Consider the following 24,561-nt stretch of genomic DNA (forward strand, 5'->3'; position numbering starts at 1 on the left):
TTGTCCTTTGGTTTTATTGATTTTCTATAATGAATTCCATTAAATAGAGGAAATGTTCGATTAGACTTTGTAATAAGTAAATTCCACTGAATTATTTGTTTTATTTTTATAATGCAATTTCCAGGGAAAAATTATTGAATTAATTATAATTTTAAATTGGAAAACAAAAGACTTAAGCAACAAACTTGTATAATGAGAAAATTCTTACAAAATGGAAAGAATTTATTTTCTGTTAATCTAAAATTTTCAATGTAGTCAATTATAGTCTAGTCTATAGTCTAGTCTATAGTCTAGTCTATAGTCTAGTCCATAGTCTAGTCTATAGTCTAGTCTATAGTCTAGTCTATAGTCTAGTCTATAGTCTAGTCTATAGTCTACTCTATAGTCTAGTCTATAGTCTAGTCTATAGTCTAGTCTATAGTCTAGTCTATAGTCTAGTCTATAGTCTAGTCTATAGTCTAGTCTATAGTCTAGTCCATAGTCTTGTCTATAGTCTAGTCTATAGTCTAGTCTATGGTCCAGTCTATAGTCTAGTCTATAGTTTAGTCTATAGTCTAGTCTATAGTCTAGTCTATAGTCCAGTCTATAGTCCAGTCTATAGTCTAGTCTATAGTCTAGTCTATAGTCTAGTCTATAGTCTAGTCTATAGTCTAGTCTATAGTCTAGTCTATAGTCTAGTCTATAGTCTAGTCTATAGTCTAGTCTATTGTCTAGTCTATAGATCAGTCTATAGTCTAGTCTATAGTCTAGTCTATAGTCTAGTCTATAGTCTAGTCTATAGTCTAGTCTATAGTCTAGTCTATAGTCTAGTCTATAGTCTAGTCTATAGTCTAGTCTATAGTCTAGTCTATAGTCTAGTCTATAGTCTAGTCTATAGTCTAGTCTATAGTCTAGTCTATAGTCTAGTCTACAGTCTAGTCTACAGTCTAGTCTAGTCTATAGTCTAGTCTATAGTCTAGTCTATAGTCTAGTCTATAGTCTAGTCTATAGTCTAGTCTATAGTCTAGTCTATAGTCTAGTCTATAGTCTAGTCTATAGTCTAGTCTATAGTCTAGTCTATAGTCTAGTCTATAGTCTAGTCTATAGTCTAGTCTATAGTCTAGTCTATAGTCTAGTCTATAGTCTAGTCTATAGTCTAGTCTATAGTCTAGTCTATAGTCTAGTCTATAGTCTAGTCTATAGTCTAATCTATAGTTTAGTCTAGTATATTGTCTAGTCTATAGTATAATCTGTAGTCTAGCCTGTAGTATAGTCTATAGTCTTGACCTACTTATATGTATACTTAAAGAAATATACAATAATAATAACAACGTAAACCAATAACAACAAATTCCATAATATAATGAGAAAACAACAAAACATTTGCATATTTAAATTCAAGAAAAACTTGAAAAGATAAAACACTTTCTTCAGCTTATTAAGCTCAAAAGCAGCGTGTGCAACAATAATAAGAAAAAAGGGCAGATGGAAAGAAAATAACAACAAATATGTTAAATATAAATTTTTATTTTTAAATAATCAATAAAATTTTCTACACTTTTTCTTAAATAAACTAAAACTAGGGAGATTTTATTGCTTTGTTAAACAATAAATTAGTAATAATTTTCTATTTAAAAGCTTTGAAATCGACTTCTTTTATACTTAGCTATTCCAAATTTGAAAAATAAAACTAGTTTGAAAAACTTAAATTACATACATATGTACGTAGGTACATACATCCATACATACATACATACATACATACATACATACATACATACATACATACATACATACATACATACATACATACATACATACATACATACATACATACATACATACATACATACATACATACATACATAGGTATTCAGAATAAGCGTTAAAAAAAACAAACAACATTAGTTGCATCAAGCAATTCTGACCAAAGAATCTGAACCTAAAAGTTCATTTTAAAGAAAATGAAACGAGAAGAAACCTTCGTCATGATGTCCACAATAAAAACATGTATGTTCATGTATTACAAAAACTAAAATCAACCAACAACCTTAACGAAAAAAGTGCGTATAGAATTCATTAGCATTTTTTTCATTTATCTTGTCCAACATTTTATAGCCACCATCATCAAATGCATTTTTATTTGCACTCAAGTTCAATGACTTCCTATGTCTGTCTGCAGCAAAAAGAAAATACTTACATGTTGGAATGACAAACAAAAACTGCTAAAGAAACAAACTAATTAACTAATTATTAGTAACTAAAATACTATCTATCTATCTATCTATCTATCTATCTATCTATCTATCTATCTATCTATCTATCTATCTATCTATCTATCTATCTATCTATCTATCTATCTATCTATCTATCTATCTATCTATCTATCTATCTATCTATCTATCTTTTTATCTAACTAACTAACTAACTAACTAACTAACTAACTAACTAACTAACTAACTAACTAACTAACTAACTAACTAACTAACTAACTAACTAACTAACTAACTAACTAACTAACTAACTAACTAACTAACTAACTAACTAACTAACTAACTAAATAACAAACTAACTAACTAACTACCTCTTTTTTCCTTTTTGTAACATTCAGTGTTCTACTTTAAAAAATGGCTAGTAGTGCTTTTTTGGTCCTAGTTTCCCCTTTCTGGTCCTTGTTTTAAAAAGTGTTTGCGGAACAAACAAGCCTACAACGAGATTTATATCACGATTAAGACCTTAAGATTTGCACTAAATAGATAGTTAACAGGTAATATTTCTATATTCGGCTGAGCCGAATCTTATATACCCTTCACCAAGTATGTTTTAAAAATCAGTTTTTATTTATTTTGTCACACATAACATACACACAAACAAATATAAACTGTAGCAGAAAGAAATATTAACCGTTGTTCTGTAATACAGCAACAAACATACAAAAAAAATACACAGCTGAATAAAACCAAATACATCCCCACACGCACATGTACATCTTTATCCAATTCACAATATTGTTGTTGCTTTTTTAACAAAGCATGAAAAAAATTTGGCTTTTTTGATGAAATTTTCAGAGGTTGTCTCGAATTTTTGCACATATCTCCGTTATTTATAGACCGATTTTGCTGATTTTAAATAGCGTTCTTCTCGAAAGCATGTCTAACTGAATTATTGAAGATTCGGATCTCGCCAATATCTGGAGACCTCTAAAAACTGATTTCAACAGACAGACGGACAGACAGACAGACGAACATGGCTTAATCGACTCCGCTATCTATAAGGATCCAGAATATATATACTTTATAGGGTCGGAAAATTATATTATAGAAATTGCAAACGGAATGACAAACTTATATATACCCTTCTTACGAAGGTGAAGGGTATAAAAATAACTTTATTCAACTTGAAAAAAAATCTGCACTCCTTGTTATTCTTATTAACAACCACTTTTATGTAATCAAACCAGTCTGTATGCACTTCTCTTTGGAATCTAAAGTTTAGATGTTTGTTCTTTTAAATTTAATAAGCCAACTACTTTTAGTTACTGCAAATTTTCTGTAACTGCTGGTTTTATAAGAAGAAAAAGTGATTCTTCCACTTTAAAGTGGTTAAAGAGAATCTGAAACCATCAATTGAAGAAGTTGGTTAGTCCACATGCATTTTTTTCTTAATACATTTTTACAGACAGCATAAAAAGTCATTGAACTTGATTTTACAACAAATGAAGATGCCTTTAAAGATGAGGTTGGTTATAAAAGTGGACATACAAAAAAAAATAAATTGAAGACCTTTAAACGCATTTTTTTGCGTAAACTTTAAAAGTTTAATTTGACCATTCTTTAACTACAATGGAAAAAAAAATCAAACCAATTTAAAAAACTGGTTTCAGTTTTTTTATTGCCATTAAGACAAGCTGCACTGTTCGATGACAAAATTTTTAATTAGTTATTGTCTAAAAATAGAAAATTTTTATTATATTTTTGAGAAAAAGTATAGAAAATTTTAAAGTATTTTTAAAAAAAATTTAATTTTTATCTTATTTAAATTTAATCCAATTTTCATGTTATTGATTTTGAGTTTAATCCGCCAAAGAAGAAAGTGTTTTTTTTTTATATTTCTAGTTTTTCTTAACTTAATTATGCAAATTAATTTCTTATTTTCTCAATGTCTTCTTTGTATATTGTATATATAGGTCAGTGTATGGAAATTGTTATTTTGAAAATATGTAATCGAAGCGGTTTTAAGCGGTTTAATTTGGAAAGAAGAAAGTAATAATTAAAATGTATTAAAATTAACATTTTCATGATTTCTTACATTTCCACGATAATATAATAAAATTCAAAAATGTTGAATTTGAAATTCTTGTTAATATTATGGGCGATTAAGTAAGTCAAAAATAGTCGAAAAAAGTTGAAAAAAGTGGAGAAAGGTAGGAAAAAGTCGAGAGAAGTCGAAAAGTCGAAAAAAGTAGGAAAAAGTCGAAAGAAGTCGGAAAAAGTCGACATTTTCCTACTTTTTTCTATTTTTTTCGACTTTTTCCTCGAAAAAGTCGAAAATAGTCAGAAAGTCGGAAAAAGTCGCAAATAGTTAAAAAAGTTGAAAAGTCAGAAAGAGTCAAAACTTGAGAATAATAAAATGAAAAAAGTCAAAAAGCCGAAAAAGTCGATTTTTTATAAAATTCACAAAGAGGACTTTTAACTAAATGCAAAAAGTCGACATTTCGTTTCAACTATTTAACCCTAGTTAGGTAGTAAGTTAGTTAGTTGGTTAGTTAGTTAGTTAGTTGGTTAGTTAGTTAGTTAGTTAGTTAGTTAGTTAGTTAGTTAGTTAGTTAGTTAGTTAGTTAGTTTGTTAGTTAGTTAGCTAGTTAATTAGTTAATCAGTTAGTTAGTTAGTTAGTTAGTTAGTTAGTTAGTTGGTTAGTTAGTTAGTTAGTTAGTTAGTTAGTTAGTTAGTTAGTTAATCAGTTAGTTAGTAATTTAGTTAGTTAGTTTAGATTGAAAATGAAAATGTTCCGATAAAATCAGGAGATAAGGTTTAAACTGAGACCGTATTGGACTTGTAATTGAGCCTTAACTCAATATTTTTTCCACAAGTAAACTTAATATCAGGACACTCTAGAATAAACGTTATCGGAATTGGCAAAATAATCACGATCACATCTAAAAAATTTAACCAAGGGTGCGACCACAAAGATCATATATATTGAACCCAACGAAATGACAACGTGAAGACTTCTTACAACGAACAAGTCCAAGGTTTAAATTAAACAAACGTATTAACATTAATATATGTATAATAATGTGGATATGACACTTTTTGTAGCGCTAAAAATGACTAATTGAGGTCAAAGTTTAAAAAAAAAAATCGAAAACATTTAGTAATTATTGCTCTATATCTAATTATTAAACCCCAAACAAACAACCATTATGACTCAGGGATTTTTTTTAACAAAAATCAATAAAATTTTAGTTAAATATTTTCTAACAAATTTGTCATTTAAATAAATATTTAAATTATCTAAGACGATTTGCCGGTTTTGTCTCTATTTTGCACTTGTCAACGACACCTCCAAATAATAGATTGAAAAAAAGAAGCAAAACAAATTAAAAACTCCCAAAATAAATTCCAAAAATACTAGCCGTATTAAATGTTACATAATCTAAGGAAAAAAAACACACTCGAAATTAAATATTTCTGTAATGACTTTAACAATTGTCCACCCATTGTTATAGACGAGGGTCTTGTCTTGTCTTGTTTTGTTGATGGTTTGACGACTGCAACTGATATTGAATGTTATTGCCAAATTAGCATTTTTAAAACTTTTGAAGCAAAAAAAAACAAATAAAATAATTAATACCTTCGTCACTTATTAAAAAAATGTGTAAAATATTCATTCAGTTTGTTACTCACTCATTCAATACGTTACAATTTTAATATGACAGAAAACCAAACGATCGATCAATCGATCGACCAACCCGCCAAACAAACTCTGAAACATCAAATTCACAACAAGTGGATCACGATAAGGCTCGTATGTCTCCATTTAACCATTTAAGACACTTTCACTCTATTTGCAGCAAAAAACACACATAATATGTACAACTCAATTTTAACTTAAACTTAAAATCATAAAAATTAAACAACTTTTTTTCAAAGTTAAAAGATAACATTATTTTATTACTCTCTTACAGATTAAGCCGGCTTTACACGATCACACTTATAATATGATCTGTCAAAATTTTGTATAAAAGAGTACAGAACAAGTAGGTCGCATTAGATCAACAAGTAATATTTCTATATTCGGCTGTGCCGAATCTTATATACCCTTCACCAAGTATGTTTTAAACAAATACCATATACCGACCATATAATACCCTACACCATTAGTATATTTTTAAAATTTTTACTTTTTATAAAGAAACTTTTATGTTGAATATTATTCCAAAATATTTAAGCATTTTATTGATAAAAAAACCAAAATTTCTAAATGAGGCTTTATATAGGTCAAATATGGGCCGATCCTCGGTAAATTTGGGAAAAGGATATATTTTTATATAACAGTTAGTTTTGTTGAGTTTCATTGCGATACAAATGGTTGCAAGTCAATTTTAGACGTTTAAGACATTTTTTGAAGGGAGGTTTGTATGGGGGCTAGGGTCAAATCCTTACATAAATCTGCAGTGTCATTTATACTTATATAAAACTTATGTGTGACAATTTTTAGAGAGATAATAGAATATCTGACGTAATTATGGCATAAAAAGTTCAAATCGACCGATGGACCGATTTCAACCATTTTCAATAGGCTTCGTCCCTGTGCCAAAAAACATGCTTGGTCCAAATTTCATCAAATTATCTTGAAAATTGCGGCCTGTACCTTGCGCACAAGGTTTACATGGACAGCCGGACGGACATGTCTTAATCGACTCAAAAAATGATTCTGAATCGATCGGTATACTTTAAGGTGGGTATTGGACCGTTATTTTTGTATGTTACAAACATAAGCACAAACGTATAATACCCTCCCCACTATAGTGGTGTAGGGTATAAATACAAAGCTTAATAAAACCAAATACATCTCCACACGCACATGTACATCTTTATGCAATTCACAGTGTTGTTGTTGCTTTTTTAACAAAGCATGAAAAAAATGTGGCTTTTTTGGTGAAATTTTCAGAGATTGTCTCGGATTTTTGCTCATATCTCCGTTATTTATAGACCGACTTTGCTGATTTTAAAAAGCGATCTTCTCGAAAGCATGTCTAACTGAATTATTGAAGATTCGGATCTCGCCGGTATCTGGGGACCTCTAAAAACTGATTTCAACAGACAGACAGACGAACATGGCTTAATCGACTCCGCTATCTATAAGGATCCAGAATATATATACTTTATAGGGTCGGAAAATTATATTATAGAAATTACAAACGGAATGACAAACTTATATACACCCTTCTCACGAAGGTGAAGGGTATAAAAATACAAAAAAAGTAAAACAGCTGCTTACATCTTACTTTGTTATTGTTTTATACAAATCGTGTTAACACAAACAATATAAATCATACGACTATTATTCTTTTTCATTAGATATTACGTACGTAAAGTGTGATCGTGTGAAGTTCCCTTTACAGATTAAAGCCTCGTTTATTTTGAAGAATCTTATCTTTAGTTCAAATGACCATGAATTTGTTTAATTTACTTTATTAAAGTAAAAGTTTAAAATATTTATTTTAAATTTATTTATTAACAAGTAAACGTTACAATATAATAAAAACCATTTCAATTTCATCTGTAATATTTTCCTTTTTTTGTTTATTACATAAACAAATAATTTTGAAAAAAAACGTGCTTTATTCAATTTATTATTATTTATTTACAACTTTTTTAAGTGCATTACTATTTTAAATCGATCTTGGCTTTAAACTTAAACTTACAAAGAAAAAAACAATCATAATATTAATTATAAATTCACATCAGATTTGTCATTTTTATGTCAATACGGAATACTAATTATGATGCCAAACTGCCAAATTTCAAATTCATTTGATTTGTTTCTGTGGATTCCAAAGGTGTTTGTTTTAAATGTTTTAATTTAATTTCTTTTCAATATTCCGACAGCATAATAAAATAAATGTTTGAAAGAAATTAACAACCACTTTGTTTAGGCATATTTAAGGAAATTGAACTAATTTTAAAATGTTATTTTTAAATTACTTAATCGTCAATTAAATAACTATGAAATTTTGCATAATAAGACAAGTACTCGAAGAAAAAAAGTATCTAGAAAGTTTGATTTGAACAAAATCGAAATGACAAGAATGTCTGCCCTTTTATTTAAATCTGTATTTATATTAATATAAGATTTTTCAATTATATGTATGTATATATCTTTTAATAGAAACGGCTTGCAAACTGTCTTATTTGTATTAGTTTAAATTAACGTTTCTTCTTAAACTCACCTTTTATATAAACAACAGCATTGCCATTTATAATATTTCACACAAGTATTGCCATGTTTGATATATTACAATAATTTGTTTACGCTCTGGCATCTCTCTTCTAATAAGTGCGTGCACGTTAGTTTTGTAATTTATTTCGTTTTAAAGAAAAACAACAAGAAAATGTTAATGTATTAGGATATATTAAAATAATATTAGTAAAAATGGTGAAGTTTAACAAATTGAGCAATAACTATTGAGCAATTGACTATTTGTTGGAAAAGTAGAGAAAAGTTATTGACTTGTCAACTGGCAAACTGCTTAACTAATTAACTAACTAACTAACTAACTAACTAACTAACTAACTAACTAACTAACTAACTAACTAACTAACTAACTAACTAATTAACTAACTAGCTAACTAACTAACTAACAAACTAACTAACTAACTAACTAACTAACTAACTAACTAACTAACTAACTAACTAACTAACTAATTAAATAATTAACTAACTAACTAAGTAACTAACTAACTAACTAGCTAACTAACTAATTAAATAATTAACTAACTAATTAAGTAACTAACTAACATTCTGGCAGCGCTGAAAACTTCTTTGTCAATTTTTTTCCTTATTCGTTGCATGCTGTATCAACAAGGTTATCGATGACTTATAACAGTTGGACTAACAACCCATTTTTGTTTCAATGAAGTACACTACATCTGTCAGTTAGTATTTGAATAAAATAAAACTTTTTTTTATTTGACAGCTTAATGCACTACATTTTCAGTAATAATAACATCTGGCAACGTTTTCGCTTTTTCGCTGTGTGCGACTTGTTATGTCAATTTTTTTTTTAAATACTAATCAGTTTTCTTTCTTCTTTGCAAAAAAAGACTTCGTAAATTGTGTCTGTGGCGGATAGTTTTTAGCAAACAATTGCACGGAATTAATAAATATTAAAGATAATTAAAAGTAAAACAATTAAACGATATAATAACTAAACGAATATTAAAAGAAAAATAATTAAAAACTACAGTGTTTACTTTGAAATAAACCAACTACAATGTAAAAGAAAAGTTATGGAATTTTTAGTAAAACGCTAATAGAAAATTCCTACTATAGAAGAGAGCGAAGCAACAACTACAAAAAAAAAAGAAAAATAAACAAAAGTCCAGTAATTTTTAAGAGGTTTTAATAATAAAAACCAAAAGTTATTAAGAATTATTAACAAATAAAGAAAATTTAGTTAATTTTTAACTAAAATTAGGAAATTTTAAGTTTTTACTATTCTGCTGCCTACTCATATTCTGTTTTAAACAAGAAGACAAAAACACTTGACAGCAATTGTCTTTGTTATCTCGTGTGTGCAACAGAGACAACTATATATGCTTAATGTTTGCTGAAGAAAAACGTGTGCCGCTCTCTGTGCATTTTCATATAACTTGTTTTCTACTCTTTTGTCTTCTTCATACTTTTCTCCTGCTGTGTGTTTTGTTTTGCTTTTGCATTTATTAATTTTTTCAAATTGGAATTGCTGCCATCAGTATCAATTGGACTATTTCTTCTTGTTTAACAAGAAATCGAGTGTTAAAAAATAATAAATAAATTGCAAATTTAATAACGAGGCAGTTATAAACAAAAATAAATTGTTAAAATTTGTGAAGAAATATAATAAAGTGAAATATTGTGGAAGAATTATATTAATATGGTGGCCACTTTACTGTTGTGCAAAATAATTCAAGAATATTTGTTGTTATTGTAATTAAAATTTTGCAAAGTTAGTTTTTTTTATTAAACGTGTCGTAAATTTTCGTCGGTCGGTCAGTTGACTTCGTTATTAGTGTCTTCATCAGCATTGAAAAATAATGAAAAAAAGTTATGAAAATTTAATTAAGAAATAATAATTAAATAAAAAATTCACAAATTTTTCAATAAAACCTTAAAAATATTAAAAAAAAACTATAAAATAATCTAAAAAGTAACTTGTAAATTTGTTAATATTGTTCTAAATAAGTGCATTTATATCTTAAACAACAAATTATCAATAAATTAATTCGTTTTAATATTAATTACTCTAAATAAGTGCGTGAAAGTAAAATTTTTGTTTAAAAAAAAGTGTGTTTGAGTGTGTTTTCGTTTTTCGGTTAAAAATTTTGTTAAAATTTTTCTTTTCGTTTTGCTGTTTTATTATAAATTATTATCATAATAATAAAAAACGTGACTAATGCACTGTTCCATGGAGCGTAGCATATCAGCTGGTGGCACTACTAACGCTTCAGGCCAAACAACAACAATGGCTTCTGCGGCTACAACAAATTCTAAAGATGGTAAGTTGTTTACTCTGTTTTATTTTTGTTTTTGTTTGTTTCTTTTATTTATTTATAATTATTTTAATAATTTGTTGTTTTTACTATATTAAACTACATTTATTTGGTTTTAATTCTTTATACCTATAACGGGTTTAGTGTTTATTTAAAATATTTTTAATGTGGAGGTGTTAAGCAGTATTTTTAAATAAATCGTTTCTTACTTATTTTTTCTTTATAAAGTGTTAAGGAATTTGGCAAATGATAAACATTTTCCTGCAAATTCCAATAGTTAAATTAATGTCAAATCTTTTCATTTAGTATATAGATGTATAGTAATGTGATTTAAGGCAATAATTATGTTTAGATAGTTTTCAAAAAGTTTCTTATTTAAAATCAGCAAAATAATGGTTCTATGAGTAAAAAACAAAGAAAACCTTAAAAAATTTCATCACAAATGAAGATTTTTTGTGCATGCATAAACAGAAACAGAAAAACGAAAATAACGCACATAATCAAACGGTAAATTTTATTTCATGTTCTTGCTTGTTTGTAAAAAACAAATCAGAACAAAAACAACTCATTATAAAAATGTGTGTTGTTATTTACTAGAAACTTGAAACATGAAGGAGAAAACCTATAAAAATAAAACTTTTTGGTACATTTTCCTTTTTGAAAAAGATTTTTTCGAATTTTCTATAATATTGAACCTAGAATATGCCTATATATAAGTATATAACATAAAATAAGTATATAAGATTAAATACTGCTGATCGGACCTAGATCAGTTTTAAACCAGTTCTAGTTTAGCTCTAGTTCAGTTCTAGTTTAGGTCTAATTCAGTTCTAGTTCAGTTCTAGTTCAGTTCTAGTTCAGTTCTAGTTCAGTTCTAGTTCAGTTCTAGTTCAGTTCTAGTTCAGTTCTAGTTCAGTTCTAGTTCAGTTCTAGTTCAGTTCTAGTTCAGTTCCAGTTCAGTTCTAGTTCAGTTCTAATTCAGTTCTAGTTCAGTTCTAGTTTAGTTCTAGTTTAGTTCTAGTTCAGTTCTAGTATGGTTCTAGTTTGGTTCTAGTTCAGTTCTAGTTCAGTTCTTGTTTAGTTTTAGTTCAGTTCTAGCTCAGTTCTAATTCAGTTCTAATTCAGTTGTAGTTCAGTTCTAGTTCAGTTCTAGTTCAATTCTAGTTCAATTCTAGTTCAGTTCTAGTTCAGTTCTAGTTCACTTCTAGTTCAAATCTAGTTCACTTCTAGTTCACTTAAAGTTCAGTTCTAGTTCAGTTCTAGTTCAGTTCTAGTTCAGCTCTAGTTCAGTTCTAGTTTAGTTCTAGTTCAGTTCTAGTTCACTACTAGTTTAATGCTAGTTCAGTTCTACTTCAGTTTTAGTTCATTTCTAGTTTAATGCTAGTTCAGTTCTAATTCAGTTCCAGTTCTGCTTGTATTAGAATTCTAGTGGATGCTTTTATTAGAATTTGAAAATTTCCAAAATTCAAAACATTTGTTATTTAAAAATTCGTTAAGTCAAAAGATGTGTTCTCAAGCAATAATAAATATTGATTACATTCTGTTTGATAAACTTAATTAAGAATTTTATTTTATTGTATTTAACAAAAGCACACGCAACAACAGCATCCTCCTTTTTTAACAAGGTGTTAAATATGTTATTTAATTAAAACAAATTAATATTTTTTTCTTATTACATTTGTTAAATAAAAATATATGTGTGTGTATATTTCTACTTAGCAATAAGCCGGCATATTCTCTAACAGCAATAATTATTCAGTTAAATAGAGCTTTAATAAGCAAACATAAAAATGAGGAAAACATTTTTATAAAATTAAGTAAAATAAACAAAATACAAAAGTACACAATTCACGTTTATCTGCGTGTATATGAAACGTTTTTAGTTTACGTACAATCAGCAGCAGGTACTTACGAGCGTTTTAATTTTGTTTACTTTATTATCTAATTAAAAATATTAAATTGCTATGTTAATAATTTATTTTTTATTCCTATGTATTGTTGTTTCTTTTTTTTTTTGTGAAAATAGAATTATTATGAAATTCTTTTGCGAAAAGATAATTATTGACAAAGCTATGAATTAAAAGAAAAGGATGGGATGAAACAAAGTTTTTTATTCATTAACTGGGATCAGTTATGGAGTAATTTTTGATTCTTGTTTTTCATATATTCTTGGTTAGGTCCCTGTATTCTTATAACTCAAAATCTTAGTAGTTTTCAATTTTCTATCAAATCTCTTAACAGTCGATACATGTACTCTCCAGTTTGTCTAATAGTAATAATCATATAAACAAATAAAATGACAAGATGTGTCAACTAATTTGATCTTAATTACTTTGAAAAACACAAAATTTTATTTAGTTTTCTATTTATTTTACTATTTTTTCTAATACATACTGCTCTATTTCTTATATTGTACCTGATAAGAATAATGTTGATCTTTATTTTGTTCACACCCTATAGAAAATTTATATTCATATCTATTCAATTGGAAAATGATTTTATGCAATTTGTTTTAAAATTTTATTTATCTTTTTAAATTCTTTTTTTTTCAAAATTCAAAACAAATCAATCTTCTTCTAATAATTTATTTAATACGTTAAATTCTTCATTTTATTTTTGTTCTTGTTATCGCTTGAAAATTTTGTTGTTTTTGTCACAAACAGAGGTGTGTGTAATCTGCCTCATACATTTATTTATTCATTCAACAGCAATCGAATTTTTTCCAAAAATGAAATGCAAAATGTTACAATCTATAAATTAAATATTCAATTGTGCATATTTTATTTATTTATATTATTTTGTGTTATAGGTTTCCTAGTATAGTATTTACTCGTCCTCTCTTTGGATCGTTCTTTAAATTGATAAATACTCTAGAGGAGTTGTTATTATTTTTTTTAACGGGCTCCCAAATCCATTGTTTTTTGTATGTACATATGTATTCATTTTATGGTTTGTTTTGAAAACATGCAAGCGATGTGAGAGAAACAGTCGTACATTTAGTTCTAGTTACTTTCTTGTTCAGTACTAGTTCAGTTCTAGATCAGTTCTAGTTCAGTTCTAGTTGAGTTCTAGATCAGTTCTAGTTCAGTTCTAGTTGAGTTCTAGTTCAGTTCTAGTTCAGTTCTAGTTCAGTTTTAGTTCAGTTCTAATTCAGTTCTAGTTCAGTTCTAGTTCAGTCCTAGTTCAGTAATAGTTCAGTTCTAGTTCCGTTCTAGTTTAGTTCTAGTTCAGTTCAAGTTATTTCTAGTTAAGTTCTAGTTCAGTTCTAGTTCATTTCTAGTTCAGTTCTAGTTCAATTCTAGTTTAGTCCTAGTTCAGTTCTAGTTCAGTTCTAGTTCAGTTCTAGTTCAGTTCTAGTTCAGTTCTAGTTCAGTTCTAGTTCAGTTCTAGTTCTAGTTCAGTTCTAGTTCAGTTCTAGTTCAGTTCTAGTTCAATTCTAGTTCAGTTCTAGTTCAGTTCTAGTTCAGTTCTAGTTCAGTTCTAGTTCAGTTCTAGTTCAGTTCTAGTTCAGTTCTAGTTCAGTTCTAGTTCAGTTCTACTTCAGTTCTAGTTCAGTTCTAGTTCAGTTCTAGTTCAGTTCTAGTTCAGTTCTAGTTCAGTTCTAGTTCAGTTCTAGTTCAGTTCTAGTTCAGTTCTAGTTCAGTTCTGGTTCAGTTCTAGTTCAGTTCTAGTTCAGTTCTAGTTCAGTTCTAGTTCAGTTCTAGTTCAGTTCTAGTTCTGTTCTAGTTCAGTTCTAGTTCAGTTCTTGTTCAGTTCTTAACTCTGGAGCTGTTAATAGCACAATGTGTATTATTTCTTTAGTACCAGCATATCCTGTCATTCTAAAATATCCCTCGTATATAAATATTTGTTGTCGCCTGTCATACAATTTAATCCCGAAAAAACAGTACATACTCAAAACATGAATTCAAAATATAAATAAATAAAATATAAATTTAAATATATGTATGTTGGAAATTTTCCAACAAAACTCTTCAGTTTTACGACACAACAACACCAACATAATATGGGGAAATAAAAAAAAAAAAAAACAAGCAAAAACGTATCTATAAGATAGAATTTTTATGCTATTGTAGTTGAAAAAAAAAATACATACAACTCTTTTTGCTTTAAAAACAACAAACTGCTCTTCTTTATTATCTATACTAGTCGGAATGGCGCACGTATACACCAGTTGTTGGACTGACAAGTTTATAGAGTTAGTGAATGAGCGTGTGAGTGGTTTGTACTTAAAAAGTACTTGATATTATTCAAAAAATCATACAAACTCTAAAAAAATCTATTTTTATTTTATTGTATATTCTCTTTTAGTTATTTTGATTGTTTTTATATTTTATTTTATTTGATTTTTACATTTTTATTTTTCTTCTTTTCTTTTATATTTATTTACTCACATGGAATGTAATGCAATAGTTAGTTGTAGGATTTTAAAGGAATCACTTGTTTGTTTTTGGGAAAAGTTTTGTTTTTCAAGAGTTTGTTTTGAGATAAGAACTTCTTTTTTCTATAAAATTTTCTGCATGAAAAAGTTGCATTATTAATTATTTCTTTTATTTTGATTAAATTGTAATTCTCAATTAGTTTGAGACAGCCTGTTATGCCCTTCATTCATTCCAACTTCCAACGTTCCAACAAAGTCACTCTTCTGTGGGTTTCAACCACCGACACTACGTAGATCCTGAAGGAACCTCAACCAGCTGACTAGCCAGTCCTACTAGCAACTCGTAGTACATGATTATGTAGTTCTCCTATTTGACCCCATGTCAAATTAATCCAAGAAATATCCCAGGAATGATGTGACATCTACAGGTAATATATGAGATCTTTCACCTAGGTAAAATGCCCCCGGGGGATCTACAAAAGTATTTAAGTTGATGTGCTTTACGTAAGTATCAGCAGCGTAATCCTATTGAATTTACCTTACATCAGTCCTTTAACCGCCACTTACTCTTTCTGCCAATTTGAGTTTAAACAAAAGCTACTTTGTGAATCCCGAAGGAACCTCAACCAGCTGACAAGCCAGGACATAGTCCTGCGGGCAACTGGCCACCCGTAGTTCCAGATTGTGTGGTTCTCTTCGTAGACCCCATGTCATACAAAATCATACCAAAGACAAGCCGTGGAGTGATGTGACATCAGCAGTTTATCGTCCTACCAAATTAGAGGTACTGGTAGCACCTCTATACCCCCGGGTTGCAATACAACAAGATGGGATCTATCATCATGGAAACATGGGGGGCAACAAAAGTAGATACGCTCTAAGGGGAATCAACTGTCCCTAGTTCTGCTAATCTAAGACTAATCAATGCTTTCGAGTCCTTCTAAAGAGGTTTACAGCCATTATTGGTTGTTAAACAAAAGCGAAAATCAATTCCTTTAAAACTCTGTTGTTGTTAATAATGAATGTAATAAATAAAAATATGTATATATATTTTTGTAGTTTTTCAAATTTAGTAGCAGTAGGAACTATGAATAAATAATTTACACTCTATAATCCTTGATAATTTTTATGATACCGTTGCTGGTTGATATTTGTTATTTAATACTTACAATTACAATAAATTACATTCTAGATATTAAAGAGATAAATAATTTAACTAGTATTAAAACTAAATACATAAATAAATACTAAAGAGACTATAATAAAAAGAATTTAATAACTATTTCTAATTAGAGAGAGAGAGACAATGAGTTTGATAGTAATTTCAAATGTTATTAACAAACTATTACAGGGAGTTTAGCTTACATGCTGATTAGGTATAAGTGGTGCCATATGTACTATTTCAACCACGGCTCTTATTGCCAAATGTGGCTATAGGACTCATCATCAATGTATTCTGGACATATGGAAATGTTATACACGATCATCGGGCGTGCCCGATCGCATAACAAACACAAAATATGTCGGTAACTTTGAAATGCTGATCTCAGATAGAATGTTTTGGTCAAGAGGAACATTAAAGCAGTAATTCGTTGTTTCAGGGATGACTCTAAATTGAGGGACAAAATGGTCATGGGGTTTTATATTGAAGACTACCGTTTACCTAATCATAACACAAGCTTCCCGATTAGAATAAATATGGCGTCTACAGCACTTTATACATTTATAGACAGCCAGAAGGTAATAAGGTCAATATCAAGTGATAAAATTAAATCTAAGACCGTATTGGAATGTAAGAAAGCTTTAACTAAATACTTTCCTACAACGACAGGACGTATGTAATATATTAAAAAAGGGAGCTCAAGACAATCGAAGCAACAAAAGTTGAATTAAAATTATAGGAGAGAGAATCCCATAAGTCCTCTTGGATTAATGAATGGTAGAAACACAAAGATCCTATATAATGACCCTGATGAGAGCAAGACAAGAATAATAGGTGCCAGGTCACTTGAGAGTGGCCTTCAACGAAACGGCGAATGTAATAGCTTTAAAGAGAAGAGAGCTATCAACGCAACAAAAGCTGAAATAAAAATATAGACGAGAGAAAACCATAAGGCCTCTTGGAATAATGAAATTGTGGGTAGAACCACAAAGATCCTATGGGTTGACCTGATGAGAGTAAGGCGAAAAATCTCCTCATAAGGAGCATGTTTGATATTAGTATGATGGTACGTATTCTGAGCGGCCATCTATGCAAAATTAGATGTGCTGATTCAGACGAATGTAGAGCATGCGGAAAGGACAATGAAACTCTGGAGCATTTTCTTTGCCACTGTCAGGCATTCGTCGAAGTTAGATCCAAGTATCTTGGAAGTGATGTTATTCTGAAAATCATCCATTTAACACAATAAAAGTTGAAATAAAAATATAGATGAAATAATCCCATAAGACCTCTTAGAATAATGAAATTGTGGGTAGAACCACAAAATTGGATGTGCTGATTGAGATGAATGTAAAGCATGTGGAGAGAACAGTAAAACTATGGAGCACTTTTATTGTCACTGTCAGGCTTGGAAGTGATGTTATTCCGGAAATAAGATTTCAGATTAACACTGATTGGACGATTCTTAGGAGTTACGTCCCAGAAACTGAGTTTCTAAACGTTGTAAAATAATACAATCATTGAAAATTTGTATTTTCAGGAACGCACAATATGCCCGATAGTGGTCTAGGTGTATATCTTCGGATTTGATAAGGTTGATCCTCCTATCAACCTTACATAACCTAATTTCAAATGTTACTAAACTAAGGGCCACATTCTCAATCTCCGATTAACCTTTAAAAGTTAAATATTCTGTCGATTGGAATAATTTTTTTAAGAAAAGGGTCTATATACGATATATTAACACTCAAATTAAAAATGATAAGCCATTGTGAGCAAGGGGGTTAAGATATTCAAAGAGAGGACTATCGGTCAATCATGAGTTAGGACAAAATGAATGTTTTAAAGTTAGGCATTTTAAGTTTAAGAAAGTATCCACCTTTTTGTACTCAAAACATAAATAGCAAACCTCGTATAAAGTATAATTTGTTATAATAACTGACCTTCACTTTTTATTATTTTTTTTTTCAAATATTTTGTTTATTTCGTGTTAATAATTTCTTGTTTTTTTATAGTTCTTAATTTCATGTTCTTTATTAATCGATTTTTTATTTCATAAGTTCTCATTAGTAAGTTGTATTTTTATACCGAAATTTTATTTAAATACAACGAAAACATTAATAGAATTACTTTTTTATTTAAATATTATTTTCATTTTGTTAACACCTACATTGTGTATTTGATATAAGTGTGTGATTAATAGTAATTTTAACATTTAGTTGTTATAAACAAATTGTTTTCTAAACAAGTAATTACCAAAAACTTGAAATTAAGTAGAATAGCATTTAGTCAATACAATGCGTGTTTAATTTTGCGTTTTAGGGTTAATATTATAAAAGTACCTGTGGAAAAAGCATTACTTTAGAATCCTACATGTCTGGTTATATGTTTTTGTAACTCTGAAAGCAATTGAATGGCGAAAAGACTTGAATCATAAACAGGTAATGATTCAAGTCTTTTCTTTTCTTTAAACAGATTTTCATTCAGTCAATATGCAGCGTATTTATTTCAGCGTTTAAGGGTTAATATTAAAAAATAAAAAAAGGCACAGTTAAAGGACATGACTATTGAGAGTTTTAACGCGAGCACCTGCCTTGACGGCCTTATCTCACGGTGGTCTTTTCCATCCACTAGGTAGACTTGAGAACGCCCCTTTGTTCTTTAGGTGGTAATTTTTGTACATTGGCTATGACCGGTACATGCACAAGTACTTTGCTGGAGTACTCGAGCTATCTAATCTCTGACCATTGGATGGTCTCTGTTGATTCGGCAACAGCACCTAGAGACGTAACCGGTGGACCGAAGGACGATCCATCAATAAGCAGTAGACATTGTTCTTACTCACAGGGACACACTATAGTAATTCTGATATGAACAGAGTATATTCTGAACATATCTGGACAAGGAAGGAAAATTCAAAAACATACGACACATTCATTAGGTAGACGGGTGGGGTAAGGCCCTCCGAACCTCACATTCATACCGTACCATATACAATTAATACCAACTCATTTCCAAAGCTTAGTCCCACAGTCAAGACTGCGGGTTATCTGTTGTTCTCGGCAACAGCACCGAACTTATCCCGAAATATTGACTATTATCATGCATCAGTCTTTTAACCGCCACTTACTCTCCCCGCGAATTTGGGTTTAAACCACTGACCAGCCAGGACATAGTGACCAGTAGACTGTAACCAATTTTTCAATCCCGGTCAGATTGGAGTTATTAGTCACCTCTTTATACCCCGGGATTGCAATAACACCAAGGCGGAGGTCTCGCCAAGGTAACATGCCCCCGGGGATATACAGACAGACAGAACGACATACAGATAGACACACATACAGACAGACAGGTAGACATACAGACAAACGGACGGACGTAGCTAAAACGACGCAGAAAGCGATGCTGAGACAATTTTTATACTTAAAGATGGGCGTAGATCCAATGTTTTTGGGTGTTACGAACTTGAGCACAAACGCATAATACCCTCCCCGCTATAGTGGTATAGGATATAAAAAGTACTATTTGAATGACGAAACAGTGCCTGTTTCATAATTTGAAGATCAAAAAAGTACCTTTTGAATAACGAAAAAGTACCATTTAATACATTTTCATTCAGTCCATAATGCTGCGTCTAAATATTAATATTATAAAAGACTAAAAAAGTACCAGTTAAAAAAAAGTACCAAAAATTAATTCCTAAAGTTTCAGATTTGCTGTTTCTAGGTTCAGATACCAAAAATCACTCAGATCTCCAATTTAATGTTATGTTTCAATGTTTCAATATTATAAAGTACTCATAAAGTACCTTTTAAAGATCGATAAATGTACCAATATTATAGAAAAAAGGGTCTCCTCTTAAAGGGTTTCATTTACTACGAGCTCTACATGACTAACATCATATTTCTTGGTTCAATATTATAGAATAATAAAAATGTACCAGTTGAAAAACGAAAAAGTACCAAAAATGTGTTCCTGCGTATATTAAGTGCGTACAAATCACAAAAATTCTATCCTTAAGCGTTTCAATCTCTCCCGATACTAATTGCTTAATGTTATGTTTCCGATTTTCAGTATTATAGGAAATTCAAAAAGTACCTTTAAAAAAAAGCAAAAAAGTACCAAAAAGTCTCCACTTTACACCGAGCTCTATCTGCCTAATTGTACCCAACACCACTTTAGTTGGGAGGGTATATTGGGCTTGTGCTAATGTTTGAAACACACAATAATCGGCTTAGAAAAATTTTCTCAGTCGATTTAGCTATGTCCGTCCGTCTGTCCATCCGTCCGTCCGTCCATGTGAACCATGTAATCAAACTGCAAGTCACAATTTTGAAGTTAATTCAATGAAATTTGGCTCATGATATTCTATGGTCCCGAAGTCGAAGCCTATTCTAAATGGTTATCCTAGTTCCCATAAAAGTGATCCCACCGAATAGAGCTTTTAAGTTCATAATTATGTTTAATATACTCGTATCTCGACAAAAAGATACCAAACTAAGTTCCATACTAGCATTGATGACCTTCAGGAATTTTATAATTATAAGGACCCATTTGACCCTAGCCCCTATAAAAAGCCCCCTTCAAAATTTTGACTTAAATGACCACAATTGTATTCAACAATAAATGGCTTATTCATGTATATCTGGGGCAAGGTACAACTCAACTTAATTGTTTTATTAAGAAAATTTAAACACATTTTACATTATGTAACAGGGATGTAGGGTACTATATGGTCTAGCTCGCCCGATTATAATTTCTTACTTGTTTTCTTTTGTCAAAGCATGCACAAACAGAAATTTCTTTTACTTTAATGTATACATTTTTAATGTATATTATTTGCAACAATTATTTCATTCTACATCTTTTGGTTTTTATTATTTCGTAGTAATTACACTTTCCATATTATTTCGAAATAAACATTTAACCGTCAACACGTGCCCCTAAACTTTAATGATGCTCTAAACGTTTCTTAACTGTTTTCAAGTTGATCAAACAAAATGTCTATTTCCTTCAGTTAAACATTATATTTTTATTAGTTTTTGACCATTTTCTCTTAAAGTCTTTTCAAAGTTAAATCGTTAAATTTCGTTTTGCATATTTTTCAATAAAACCCTACCCTCCTTCCATCCAACTTCAAAGGCCTTTCTAAAAATTTGCGACGTTTCAATGTCATTTATTGCAAAAAAAAAAATAAAATATACTGATATAATAAAAATTTATATTTTGCAATAATATCTTGTTTTTTTAAGTACTTGCGTTAAGGCTGGTCGTGGCATCTTGTTATTTCGATATTATTTACTTTACTTTTTGTCAAAATTACACCGATAAAAAGAGTTGTTTAAAACTCAAAGAAAATGTAGAAAATTTAATTGATTTTTGATGGTTTGGTAATAAAATTTCGAAAGAAGTGTTTAAAATACAAACAAATGACATCAAAGCTCCCTTTACACGAACAACAAAATTTTGTTTAGAAGAGAAAGGATGGTATCGTCTGCACGCAATAGTTAATGAAGACATCACACTTTAAGAGAAAATACAAAGGGAAATTTCGACGTGATTCAAAAACAAAGAAGCGGCATTAGATCAGGGATGTATTTTTACGTAAACACAAACAAGAAAAAGAAAACAGCTGTTTTCATCATATTTTATTATTTTTTTTATAAAACGGATGGAATTTCATTTTACTTTTTCTTTAGACATTACACTAAGTAAAGTGTGATCGTCTGAAGTTAATAATAGTCTCGCTGATCGAACTTTTTTCATCATTTAATTTTTGTAAATGTCATCGAATAGAATTCTAAAATTTTCTATAAATAACATAAGAAATGGTGTAAATGATTTTAAACATTTAAGTTGATTCCTTTTATTTATAACGATTTGATGCACCTAGTAATTTATATTCATTTCACATAAACTATTATTTCATAAATTAATAGTTATGTTCACACACGAATACATACTCCAGCACTCATTCAATCAAACGCGCAACACAATTTATCCAACAGTTTTAAAAAGAGAGTGTGTCTCTTCGTGTAGTTGTTGCTGGGTTTGACAGTCCTTCACCGATGACTTTAGGGCATTTCGGTACGTAGCACCGCTTGTATCTCTTTGTAGTACTTCTGATTAGTTGGTCTGTCAGTCGAGAGGTCGTGAGTTCGCTCTTAGTGGCCTGATCTGATGTATTATATATCATTAACTATGCTATACCATTCCACTTAGATGATCACAAACTATATATACTTTTTTAATTTTTCTCCGTTACTTTAAGTACCAAAGCTTTTCAGAAATCACTATAAGCTTTATTTTTTTTGATCCACCAGATGTTATATATTACAGAGAAAGATGTAATTTGAAATGCCACCGATCTGCAAGGTATTATTAAATACAAAATAGTAAAACTTCTAACAATTCCAGTTACGAAAACAGGCAGAGCTATGAATATACATATGTACATATATTAAATGTACAATAGGGGTATACATTCACAAAATTTGGTATTTATGTTGAATTTCATCATTGTTAAAGTGGATTTTATAAGTACCGATCCTCACAAAGAAAGTAGAGAGATTATGGCTCAAACAAAACTCGTTTATGACGAATTTCATCGCTGTACTCTAATTTCTGAGCCAGTACAGAGCGTTAAAGAAATTTTTTGAAGTGGACCTTACATGTGGGTAAGGACAATAATGGACCGATCCTCAGAAAAGTTAGTAGAGAGATTTTAGTTCATACAAAATTTGTTTATGCCGAATTTCATCGCTGTACTCTCATTTCAGAGTCTCTAATAAGTGTTAAAGTAAATTTCTAAAGGGGACCTAGTATGGGGAGTAGGGCCAATTATCACAAAAGTTAAGAGATTTTAACTCATACAAAACTTGTTTATGCCGAATTTCATTGCTGTCCTCTTGTTTCTGAGCCAGTAATAAGAGTTAATGTAAATTTCTAAGGCGGCCTTATATGGGGGATAGGGTCAGTTATAGACCGATCCTTACAGAAGTTAGAAGAGATTTTATACAAAACTTGTTAATGCCGAATTGCTTTGCTGTACTCTTATTTCTGAGCCAGTAATAAGTGTTATAGTAAATTTTTATAGGGGAACTCTATGGAGGATAGGATCAATTATGGAGGGATCCTCATAAAATTTGATTAACAGATTTACGTTCACATTATTTTCTTATTTATGTAGAAAGAGCGAATGTAATACCTTTTAAGGGAAGGTAACCTGACAAATGCAAAACCATTCGACGTAACAAGAGCTGAACTAACAAGTAGTATTTCTATATTCGGTATGTTTTAAAAAACAGTTTTTATTTATTTTGTATCTCTGCACACATGTCACACATAACATACACACAAACAAATATAAACTGTAGCAGAGAAAAATATTAACCGTTGTATTGTAATACCACCGTCAAACTGTATTACCACCCTCAAACAAATATCAGATGTATTACCAACATATTACTGCTCTATCTCCTTGTTCTTATTACACCCACTTACCTTCGAGAGAACAGAACAGCATGCAAACATAAAAAAATACACAGCTGAATAAAACCAAATACATCTTTACACGCACATGTACATCTTTACCAATTCACAGTGTTGTTGTTGCTTTTCTAACAAAGCATGAAAAAATGTGGCTTTTTTGATGAAATTATCAGAGGTTGTCTCGGATTTTTGCTCGTATCTCCGTTATTTATAGACCGATTTTACTGATTTTAAAAAGGGGTCTTCTCGAAAGCATGTCTAACTGAATTATTGAAGATTCAGATCTCACCGATATCTGGGGACCTCTAAAAACTGATTGCAACAGACAGACGGACATGGCTAAATCGTCTCCGCTATCTATAAGGATCCAGAATATATATACTTTATAGGGTCGGAAAATTATATTATAGAAATTACAAACGGAATGACAAACTTATATATACCCTTCTCACGAAGGTGAAGGGTAAAAAAATATAGGTGAGAGAATCCCATAAGACTTCTTGGAATAATGAAACAGTGGGTAGAATCACGAAAATCCTATGGGATGACCATGATGAGAGCAAGACGAAAAATCTCCTCAAAATGATCAAGTATTATAGTACGTATTCTAGACACATAGAATCACGAGCATATTTATGCAAAATTGGACGTGCGGATTCAGACGTATGTAGAGCATGTGGAGAAGACAGTGAAACATTGGAGCACTTTCTTTGTCACTGTCAGTCGAAGTTAGATTCAAGTATCTTGGAAGTGAGGTTATTCCGGAAATAAGATTCCTAACTAACACTGA

The 24,561-nt window shown here is 30.0% G+C and overlaps 1 protein-coding gene across 2 annotated transcripts in view; it reads left to right on the forward strand.

The window, feature by feature from the left end:
* Positions 1-9,288: 9,288 nt before the first annotated feature.
* LOC111686924 (cyclin-dependent kinase 14) overlaps positions 9,289-24,561 on the forward strand; it is a 273,114-nt gene continuing 257,841 nt past the window's right edge. For both annotated transcript variants that reach the window (XM_046950947.1, XM_046950949.1), the window contains exon 1: positions 9,289-10,743. In XM_046950947.1, coding sequence (XP_046806903.1) covers positions 10,641-10,743 — 103 coding nt within the window. In that variant the 5' untranslated portion in view covers positions 9,289-10,640. The remainder of the gene's footprint in view (positions 10,744-24,561) is intronic.

This window comes from Lucilia cuprina, chromosome 5, assembly GCF_022045245.1.
Source record: "Lucilia cuprina isolate Lc7/37 chromosome 5, ASM2204524v1, whole genome shotgun sequence".
In the NCBI taxonomy this organism is placed as follows: domain Eukaryota; kingdom Metazoa; phylum Arthropoda; class Insecta; order Diptera; family Calliphoridae; genus Lucilia; species Lucilia cuprina.